We start from the raw sequence: 11387 nt of genomic DNA, 5'->3' as shown, positions 1-11387 counted from the left end.
TTTACGTGTCAAGGACGCGGCTCCACGGCGAGATTGAAATCACCTGTTCAAAGTGGGGCAGTCGGTTTGGTCCTGGATACAATCAGGGAGTCGGAAGGGCAGGAGGGGGCGGGGGTGGAGGGGGGGTTGTGTCTGGACTGCCCGCGCGCGTCTTCACGCTTGCCACCGGGTGGCCAGCGATCTGCGCAAGCGCAACGCCAGACGGCCCACCCACGGTAGGCGGGGTCACGGGAAGGAGGCGGGCCTGCAGGGAAGAGGCAGGCCTGGGGGGCTGGCGCGAGAGCCTGAAGGGGCGGGGCCTATGGCGAGTCCTATAAAAGTGGTGCGCGCGCTTGGCGGAAAGGGCGGGCCTGAGCGCGGGCGGCAGCGGCGGCTGCGGCGGCGGAGTCTGTGGTGCCTGTGGTGCCGCAGACTCTGCGGGCGAGGCCAGGCTGGGACGCGGGAGGAGACTGGAGGACACTCGCGAGTGCGGGGGTGGCGCCGGTCCACCTGCGCGGCTCGCCTGGCTCCCGCTGGCTTTCGGAGGTGGGCGCGGGCTGCGGCGGGCGCGGCGGCCAGGGGGAGGTGAAGCTGGCGGCTGGCGGCCTCGGTGGGCGCGGTCGGCGTGGCGAGGGCCGGGACTGAGGGCCGGGACCGGGGCGCCCGCTGGAGCGGGGTCGGCGTCCGGGGCAGCAGCGCCTGCGTTCCCCCAGCGGCCTGGCAGGAGAGACCCTCGCGTCCCCGGGCAGTGGCAAGGCGCCCAGGCGACCCCCCTCAGCGCGGTCGATGTGCAAGGGGCCTGGATTCCTTGACATTGGGGTTCTTGAGAGAGGAACGGAGTGGGGTTCCTAGCTACCAGAGGCCCTTGATGGCACAGTAGAGGGCTCACTCGCCCCAGGGATGAGCTGTTAGGCCACTTGGATTGTGAATGTCTTGGCGTTAGTTTAAAAACCATAGGAAATGATCGTGGGGTGCAGCTCAGGAGAGTTGCCTGGTCATCTCTCCAGCAGTGATGACCTTATCTCCAGGACCTAGAGACCTAACAAGAGCTATCAAAGGGAACTGAGCATTTTGGTCTAGAAACTGTTGGAGATTTTCACGTACCTGTCATTCATGACTGAGGGTGGGCGGTGAGGGGGCCTTGACCATAGAAAATCCAGAATGTGTTTTGTCTTTCTGTGAAGCGAGGAGCTGGAAGCTATTGCTTGATTAGCAGTTCGTCCTCCCTGACTCTGGAAAATCAAACTTCTGGAAGCATCCTCTACGTTGTAGGTTTTGCCAACATAAAGACAATCCTGGGCTGGGAATATGGCCTAGTGGCAAGAGTGCTTGCCTTGTATACATGAAGCCCTGGGTTCGATTTCTCAGCACCATATATATAGAAAAGGCCAGAAGTGGCACTGTGGCTCAAGAGGCAGAGTGCTGGCCTTGAGCAAAAAGAAGCCAGGGACAGTGCTCAGGCCCTGAGTTCAAGCCCCAGGACTGGCAACAACAACAACAAAAAAGACAATCCTTACTAGCTTCTGCTTTGCCATAATTACCTTGAAAGTTGTGGGATAGAAGTGTACTATCTAGAGCTCTATTGATCCTCTTATTGTTTAAATATTTTTTCTTGTCCTTCAGCATCATCTGTTTCCATGGTGCGACTCTCTTCATCCCCTTGTAGTTACCAGTCACCTTCAGGCCATTCAGAGGAGGGAAGATACCGGAATATGAAGTCAGCCAAGCCCCAAGTGAATCACAGTCAGCCTGGGGAAAGCCAGCAGGCTTCCCTTGTTTCTGCTGCATCTCCTTCCCAGGCATATGAGACCTATATTGATAATGGACTCATATGTCTTAAACACAAAATTAGGAACATCGAGAAAAAGAAGGTAACTCTCCCCTCTCCCAAACTTGTATATGCACAGGTTTAAAGAGCTGACGTTTTCTTGATATTAACTAGCATGGTCTTCCTTCCTGACAGTTTGACTAGCCTTGGGATTTACTTGCCTGAGAATAAACAAGCTGGCTAAATGGTGACTGTATGAAATGCTTGTTTCATTTATCAACACAGCTGAGTAATGATTTTCTTTAGAGTAAAATTATTATGAATGCTGAGTTTGAAATGTGTTAGCTGTTTTAGGTTACATAGATTCCTTGAGTGTACTAATGTGTCTTCTCCTAGATGAGTAATGTCCTAATTTTTAAGCATGCTTTCCTGTGACTTTCTGCAGAGTGGATATTGCAGTGGAGCTGCTGCAGTCCTTGGAAGCTTTAACCATGGTGGAGCCAGAAAAGTGTTTCAACACTAATTTTTGTGTTGCTAGGTATTGGTTCAATATTCATTGGTGAAAGTATTGTAGAGAGCCTTGTAAAGAAACTCAGGAATAATCATCATCCTGATGTTACAGTAAGTGCTGATATAGGGATCCAAATCATTTTCATTTCCTGAGTTATGTAGGCTGTGAAACAGTGCTTCATTTTGCTTTGTAGTGTCATGATTCTTCTGTTTTCAACAGTTAAGCAGATAATTAAGGTTGAGTGATTCACTATATGCACCTATATACTGGCAGACATTTTTTGTCCAAGTCCTAGTTAAACCTTAGGAAAGTTACTTTTGCTGGAGGGATTTGAAGAGGTGTGTGTGGGTGTGGGTGTGTGCGCGCGCACGTGAGCATTTGTGCTTGAGTCCTGGGGCTTGAATGCAGGGCTTGCATGCTGTATCTGAACTTTATTTGCTCAAGGTTAGCACTCTACCCCTTGAGCTACAGCTTCACTTCTGGCTTTTTTGGGTAGTTAATTGGAGAGTCTTGCTCAGGCTGGCTTTGACCCACAATCCTCAAATCTCAGCCTCATGAGTAGCTACGATTACAGGTGTGTATTAGCCAATTCTGTCTTCTTGCTGTGCTTTTAAAAGCTAGGAAGCTAGTGAAGGAAGACCAGTTGCTGGTAGCTTTTCTAGCTCTCACCGGTTAGCTCTTGAGTGAATGTAGTTGATCACAAGTATGATAAAGTGTGGGTTTTCCCAGTCAGTACAAATCCCTACCACTGTGAGAATCAGTCACCGGATGTACTAGTGGAGATTCACTAATGGCCTTACTGTTTGAAAAATAATAGGAGAAACTGCCTATGTGGCTATCTATGCACTCTAGAGTGACAGTAGTACCTCTTTCTATTTGAATTCCTGTCTGGAAGTATTGGTGCTTTTAGTTGAAGCTTCTGGAACAGTGTTGTTGTTTTGTTTGTTTCGTTTTGTTTTTTGGAACAGTGTGTTTTGAGTTTTTTTGTTTTTTTTTGGCTAGTCCTGGGGCTTGAACTCAGGGCCTGAGCACTGCCCCTGGCTTCTTTTTGCTCAAGGCTAGCACTCTACCATTTGAGCCACAGTGCCACTTCCAGCTTTTTCTGTATATGTGGTGCTGAGAATTAAACCCAGGGCTTCATGTATGATAGGGAAGCACTCTACCATTAGGCCACATTCCCAACCCCTGGAACAGTGTTTTAAGACTTAATTTTATTTATTACTTATTTTTGTTGGCTGTAGGACTTGAACTCAGGGCCTAGGCACTGTCCATGAGCCAATTTGTGCTCAAGACTAGGTGCTCTAACACTTGAGCTATAGTGCCACTTCCAGTTTTTGAGTGGTTAATTGGAAATAAGAGTCTCAAGGAGACTTTTCTGCCTTGGCCAGCTTCAATACATGGTCCTCAGATCTCAGCCTCCTGAGTAGCAAGGATTATAGGAGAGAGTCTCTGGCACCTAGCTGTTTTAAGACTTTTAAGCCTATGTAAGAAGAATCTGAAAAATACTTGTGGACTACTGTAGATATGGTTGGTCTTTGTCACTGTGGGCCAAAAAAATGCAATTTAGTTTTCATGCATTAAATAGCAAACCTAGTATAAAAATAGCCTTATATTATAGCTGCTATAATGCTAGAAAAGACAGTTTTACATTTCTGTATTTCCACTGGAGAGTTTTTTGTTAGGAAAAGAACACATAATTCAACTTAACTGAACTAGTAGTTTCAGAGTGAAGTTAGAGCAGGACTACTTAGCCTGGACACTACTGACATTTTGCCAGATAATTCCTTGTTGTGAGGCTGCCTGGGCATTGTGGAATATATAGCAGTATTTCTGGCATTTACCCACAAGATACATTGTCCATCTTTCCCTGACTCCCTGAGTGATGAAAATTGTTCCTGATAGAGTGCCACAGAAGTGAGGGCCTGTGATGGACTAGGTAAATCCAGTCCCTGTGCTTTAAGTAGTCTAATTAGAAGTTGAAGCCATTAAAAAACTACTATCTAGCTCTTTCCTTTCCTTTCTTACTTTCTCTTGCTCTCTTTCTCTTCTTCCTTCCCCTCTGTTCTCCCATGCCTCCATCTTCTGTGGGCTGGCAGTTTGCTCTCCCTCCACAATAAACTCTTCTCTGCCTGCAAAAAACCCAAAAAAGACCACTATCGAATATTGGTAATTTCACGTTGGTATTATTATTATTTGTGCTGGTCCTGGGGCTTGAAATAGGGCGTGAACACCCTGCATTTTTGCTCAAGGCTAGCAGTTTACCACTTGAGCCACTTTTGGCTTTTTTGGTAGTTAATAAGAGACTCACAGATTTTCCTCCCTAAACAAGCTTCAAATTTTAATCTTCAGATCTCAGCCTCCGGAGTAGCTAGGATTACAGGTGTGAGCCACCAGTGCCCAGCAAGCCACCAGTGCTGGGCAATAGCTTGTATTCTTTTTTTTTTTTTTTTTTGCCAGTCCTGGGCTTGGACTCAGGGCCTGAGCACTGTTCCTGGCTTCTTTTTGCTCAAGGCTAGCACTCTGCCACTTGAGCCACAGTGCCACTTCTGGCCGTTTTCTGTGTATGTGGTGCTGGGGAATTGAACCCAGGGCCTCATGTATAGGAGGCAAGCACTCTTGCCACTAGGCCATATACCCAGCCCTAGCTTGTATTCTTAACAGCTGTGCTGTGATGCCCCAAATTCCTCCTCCCCTAAACTGAATATCAAACAGGTACTCAAAATATCTGTTTTTATATTATTTTATGTTCCCTGGGATCCCATTAGTCACATGGCCAAAATGTTACTGCTATTAGGCTCCTTGTTCAGGAATCTATTCATATGTGGTAGGAACTCTGCCATATGCCTCATTTCTTTGTCAGTAAAATGAGACTATTACCTATATCAGAGTGGTGAGAACTAAATGAAAAGAGAAGCCACACTACCTGTCACCTCCCGCTGCTGTCACTTTGCGGTGGGTGCTGGACCCACAGCTCCTACCAGTATGAATATTTACCACCTTAGAGGCACTGTGCTATGGAAAGAGTGGTAAGGGGGTAAGTCAGAATGTTTGAAATGTCAGCATCAGAGCAACCCAGACCTCATGACTTGTACTTGACGTTTTTGATCTGTTCTGAGAGCGGAGACCCTTGCATCTTTGGAGACAAACTCCTGAAGCCCCAAAGTCAGCCAGGCTGGATTGGAAGGTTTCTCATTTCCTTGGCCAGCACCCCAAACAGCCTCCTTGATTCCATGGGACAAAGTCCAGCTACTCAAAGCAGGCTATTGTTTTCCCCTCCCAGACTGGAACTCATATACAGTAGCTGTCTGTCTGTAGTAAAATAATATTTTTTAGTTTGATAGCTTACTCAAGAATCTTCCCCGCCCCCCCAAAAAAGGAATACGATCTTGTATTGTTTATTTGCCTTAATTTTGTAGCACACTATAATAGATGTTTTGTTTTCTAGCTCAAACTGGAAGATTACAAGGATCGCCTAAAAAATGGAGAGCAACTTAACTCAGACCAGTTGGTAAGTAGCTTATGATCCTTGGTCAGACCTGGTTTCCTGTTCTCATTAAAACTCTAGGTGGCTTTAATGATAGGCTGAAAGGGATTTAGAATCTGCTGGCTCTCTAAAGATTGTGTCATCTTTGTTATATCTTACAGATTTTTCTGTTGTCTGATAGGTGGTTTAGATGGGGGTATAGTGGCAAGAGCGCTTGCCTCGTATACATGAAGCCCTGGGTTTGATTCCTTAGCACCACATATATAGAAAAGGCCAGAAGAGGCGCTGTGGCTCAAGTGGCAGAGTGCTAGCTTTGAGCAAAAAGAAGTCAGGGACAGTGCTCAGGTCCTGAGTCCAAGGCCCAGGACTGGCAAAAAAAGGGGGGGGGGAGGGGCTGGGAATATGGCCTAGTGGAAAGAGCGCTTGCCTTGTAGATGGGGGGTATAGGTTAAATAGTAGTGAAAATGTTACCAGTGCTCAGTTACCAGGTAAACTTAAATTTGATGCTAGGTTAGATTAAAGGAGAAGTTTTTTTCAGTACTTTTTCTTAGTATTCACTGTAGCTTGCCTCAGGTATCTCCAGTTGCTTACCCTTGCTTTATCATGGTTTCCCAGTACTTTTCTACTTTGGATTTCCATGACCCTGGTAGGCATGATTAGCTGATAACTGTCTGGCTTACCTCTGTTTTTTTGTCTTGGAGATTGAATTTTGGGCCTAATACATGCTAAACATATGCTGTACTTCTGAGGTATACTCCCAGCTCTGATATCTAGCCTTTTAAAATATAACCTTGGTGAAGTTGGGCCCTAGTGGTTTGTGCCTGTAATCCTAGCTATTCATGAGGCTGAGATCTGAAAATTGAGGTTCAGAGAGTCAGCCTGGGCAGGAAAGTCCATGACATTCTGTTGTGCCAAGTTGCAAGACCACCCCCAAGAAGACCACCGAGATTCAGACACTCCGAAATGCAAAAGCAAGGCAAGGCTTTATTTAACGAGCTGCCAACTCGGGCCTCGTCCTACCCACCGACACAGCGGAGGTTAGGAGGAAGCCTCGAGCTGTGATTACACAGGGCTTATAAAGGCAAAGAACAAGGTTACAACAATCAGCTGTGCAAGCAAGATTAGAACACAGGTACAAATCTGATTGGCTCAGGGTTCGATTCTAAAATGGGGTTCACGTGGTGGGGCCTGACTTCAAAGTCTGGCACCTCATTTCCCCCTTTTTCTTTTTGGTACCTTGGGAGCCAATCATGGCTCCATTCTGTCCATTTCAATGGCTTGCATGTCTAGGGGATGATATAGAGGTAAGGCATGGGCCAGTAGGGCCAAAAGTAGTATCCGAAAATAACTCTGGTCCCTCGGTTTTAAAGGGGGGCTGATGGGTGAAGATCATCCATCTTCTGTAACTTCTTCAGGCTGACTCAGGGGCGTAGACCTTACCTAGCCAGGAACCTATAACCTTAGTCTCAGTCTTGAGGCGAAGGCAAAGCGGCTGAGTTGGGTGCTTGGAGACCTCCCATGTTCCATCACGGTAGTTGTCATCCAGGGCAAAGGGGTCAGCTGGCCTGGCGTGGAAGCAATGAACCCAAGTGGCGATGCCGTCTAGGGTCCCTTCCACCGTGGTTCTAAGGAGTTTAGTCTCCTGGGTAGGATTTCTTTCAGGATCTTCTTAGCCACTACATTCGCAGTCTCATGCTTTGTTGGATAGACTTCAACCCATCCTGAAAAGGTGTCTACAAAAACTAGCAAATATTTGTAATTTCTGTGAAATCTACTTCCCAATACACGCCTGGCCTATTCCCACAGAGGCAAGCTCCTTTAGTAATCTGTTGATTGGGGGCATTGGTAAGCTGACAGATCTTGCAATTTTTAACAATATACCTTTGCAGGCCTTTAACAGATCTCAATAAGGACACAATCTCAGGTCTACAAGCTTTCTTTACTAAACAGATGTATGAGCTTAAAATTCTCACTGCCAGTCAGGGCTTTGAGTAAATGCGGGGGGTGAGATTTTAATCTATCCTCTCATTTGACAAACTTACCCTTACTAACCACTATCACAGATGACTGGCAAATTCCTGCCCAGTAGACAGACATGGGCATTGGAAAGGCATGCTTATGAACTATTCTTCTAGGACTTCCCGGCTTTAACTTTTGAAAGGCCAACAGTAGTGACTCTAGGATCTGACACCATCTCTGCCATCCAAGCAGTGGCTTACTGCCTCTGGATGCTCCATCACTTTTGTCCCAGGAGGAGTGACTTTCGACTTGGACTCAGGGCCTGAGTGCTGTCCCTCAGCTCTCCAGCTCAAGACTAGCACCGTACCACTTTTGAGCTCCACACTACTCCATTCCCAGCACTCTGCTGGCTGATTAGAGACAAGCCTCTCACAGGGACCTTTCTTTGCCCGGGCTGGCTTCGAACCGCAGATTCAGATCAATGAGTCTTATAAGGGGCCACTTTACTCCAATTATAAGCAACAAGGTGGTCCACACAGAAGTAGTTTTTAAGCATGCTCTCTTACCTGGAACTTATTAAGGGTCAGTATTAGATCTTGACAAACTTGTAGGAATCACCTGTGCTTCTCTGTGGGCCTGCTGGAAACTGTTACAAAAAAACCTACAAAGAAGCTGGAATGGCAATTAAACATTTTGGTAGCCATAATTCTCCTTTTCTCACTTTGCAATAATTATTTAGGACAATTTTACTTCCAAATTTCTTCCAAAAGGCTACAAAAACAAAACAATTAATACAAAAGGAGGAAAACACACAGGCCTAAGAAAAGTTACGAGTTGGAGATCTCCCAAGCTGGCCCACAACCTCCTACAAGGGTGCAGAAGGAATGGACCCGAGTTGGTCCACAACCTCCTGCAAGAAGGAGTGCACCCGAGTTGGCCCACAACCTCCTGCAAGGGTGCAGAAGGAGTGGACCCGAGTTACGAGTTGGAGATCTCCCAAGTTGGCCCACAACCTCCTGCCAGGGTACGGGAGGAGTGGACCCAAGTTGGCCCACAACCTCCTGCCAGATAAGCAGAAGGAGCAGACCCAAGTACAAGGTGGGCGGGTTGAGTCTCGTTTAGGAGGTCCTCCTGGTCAGTTCCGGCCAAAAACCAAACTGACTCGCGCCCTACAAGCAAAAGCAAAACAGACAAATTACAGGACAAGACAAATGAACAGTGCTGTTTTCTTACCTTCGGAGTCTGGGATCTCGGGGTCTCTGGGGCTATCCCGGACGAAACCCCAAATGTTGTGCCAAGTTGCAAGACCACCCCCAAGAAGACCACCGAGATTCAGACACTCCGAAATGCAAAAGCAAGGCAAGGCTTTATTTAACGAGCTGCCAACTCGGGCCTCGTCCTACCCACCGACACAGCGGAGGTTAGGAGGAAGCCTCGAGCTGTGATTACACAGGGCTTATAAAGGCAAAGAACAAGGTTACAACAATCAGCTGTGCAAGCAAGATTAGAACACAGGTACAAATCTGATTGGCTCAGGGTTCGATTCTAAAATGGGGTTCATGTGGTGGGGCCTGACTTCAAAGTCTGGCACCTCATTCCAGTTAATTTATAAAATTGGATTACCACCAAGTAGTCATTAAAAAAGCCAAAAGTGTAGCTGTGGTTCAAGTGGTAGAGTGCTAGCCTTGAACAAAAAGGGTACAACACATAGCACTCAGGGCCCTTATTTTAAGCCCTAGGACTGGCACACACGCACAAAATTAACCTTACTATATAAAAATGGTTGAAGTGTGACTCAACTGGTAGAACACCTGCCTTGAACACAAAAGCTGAGAGAGAATTATTCTTCAAGTCCCTAGTATTGGCATTCACATCCACACATAAATAACCTTAGGGTAAATATGAAAATATTCATTGTTTTTCTTTTACATTATTTAACTTGGCCCACAGTATACCTGGTAACTGCAGATTTTATCTAATTTGTGAAGAAGAGTCTTTACAATATGGGATAAAAGAATACGTCCTTGATGTTTTCTGCTTTTTTGTTTTTGTTGTTTTCTTTGGTTGGTTGTGGGGTTTGAACTCTGGGCGTGGGCACTGTCCTTGAGCTCTTCAGCTCAAGGTTAGCGCTCTACCACTTTGAGCTGCAGCAATACTTCCCGTTTTCTAGTGGTTAATTAGAGAGAGATAAGAGTCTCACAGCCTTTCTTACTAGGGCTGGCTTTGAACCATGATCCTCAGATCTCAGCCTCCTGAGTAGCTAGAATTATAGGTGTGAGCCACTGGTGCTGGCTTGTTTTCTGTTTTGAGTTGATCATATTCCTGGTTTCTTTTTTTTTTTTTTTTTTTTTGTCAGTCCTGGGGCTTGGACTCAGGGCTTGAGCAACTGTCCCTGTCTTCTTTTTGCTCAAGGCTAGCACTCTGCCACCTGAGCCACAGTGCCACTTCTGGCTGTTTTCTATATATGTGGTGCTGAGGAATTGAACCTAGGGCTTCCTGTATGGGAGGCAAGCACTCTTGCCACTAGGCCATATTCCCAGCCCAGGAATTTTTTTTTTAAACTTTTCTTTTTGTGCCTGGGCTTCACAACATAGTCTTGGTTGTCCTTAGACTCAAAATCCTCCTGGCTTCACCAGCTGGAGTGCTGGGTTTACAGGCATATACTACCATGCCCCACCAGGCAAACTGTTGTTGGACCCGGGTAGCTGCAGCCGTAGTCAGGACATAGGGGATGCAGAGGCGAGTGGACCAATGCACACTTTATTTTAGGAGTGCCAGGGTTTATATAGGGTTAGAAATCAATCCACAACTTCAAGAGTAAAATTAATACAGAAAGATATCCATATCAATACAAAAATTGCAGATGTCGCTACTACTAGGGATGTCTACTGCAAAGGATGTTGCTATGTCGCTACAACAAAGGGGTCAACACTACAACAAAGGATCAAACCAGTCAAGGCAAAACTCTATCACCTAGCTACTATTTCCTCAATTGACTTCCCTATTTACTGTAAAAAGCTTTCCCTGGAGCAGCTGGGCAAACAAGTCTCCCCAAGGAGGCTCTATTCAGGGGAGGAGACTCTCATGACAAAGTGGCTTCCTTTGGCCAACAAACACAGGAGACTCTTTAATGGAGATGTTTTCCCATTGGCCTATTAGTTTGCTAATAAGGCATCAGAATATCTGTGCCGAGGCTAAGTCCTCCACTGGTCAGAGAAATTATTCTCCAGCAAACTGTAATCTTCATATTTCATACCTTCATAACCACTTCTTGTTTCTGTAATAAATATATGAATATTGATTTCTTAAGTAATAAGCTGACAGTTGCCAACTTTCTATTGCATAGAGATCAGTCCTCTGAGGTGTGTGCTTTGTTGAGATGGGTTCTCATGAACTTTTTACCTGAGCTGGCTTTGAACGTCAGGAGTAACTTGGATTACAGACATGAGCTACCATACCCAGCTGAAGTTGCAACTTTTTTTGTTTGTTGTTTTTTGTTTTTTTTGTCAGTCCTGGGGCTTGAACTCAGGGCCTAGGTGCTGTCCTTAAGCTTCTTTTCCTCAAGGCTAGCAGTCTGCATTTTGAGCCATAACTCTACTTCTGTTTTTTTTCTGTTTATATGGTACTGAGGAATTGAACCCAGGGCTTCATGCATGCTAGGCAAGCACTGTACCATTAAGCCACAT

General features: G+C 46.1%; 1 protein-coding gene across 1 annotated transcript in view; it reads left to right on the top strand.

Annotated features, from left to right (window-relative positions):
- Positions 1–366: 366 nt before the first annotated feature.
- The window catches only part of Caprin2 (caprin family member 2), a 53670-nt gene continuing 42649 nt past the window's right edge, over positions 367–11387 (top strand). Inside the window, exons 1-3 of the mRNA XM_048366938.1 lie at positions 367–561; positions 1601–1850; positions 5704–5766. Coding sequence (XP_048222895.1) covers positions 1617–1850; positions 5704–5766 — 297 coding nt within the window. The 5' untranslated portion in view covers positions 367–561; positions 1601–1616. The remainder of the gene's footprint in view (positions 562–1600; positions 1851–5703; positions 5767–11387) is intronic.

The sequence above is a fragment of the Perognathus longimembris genome, chromosome 1 (genome assembly GCF_023159225.1).
Source record: "Perognathus longimembris pacificus isolate PPM17 chromosome 1, ASM2315922v1, whole genome shotgun sequence".
Lineage (NCBI taxonomy): Eukaryota > Metazoa > Chordata > Mammalia > Rodentia > Heteromyidae > Perognathus > Perognathus longimembris.
The sequence above is the reverse complement of the archived record's forward strand: the minus strand, read 5'-3'. Positions and strand labels throughout refer to the sequence as shown.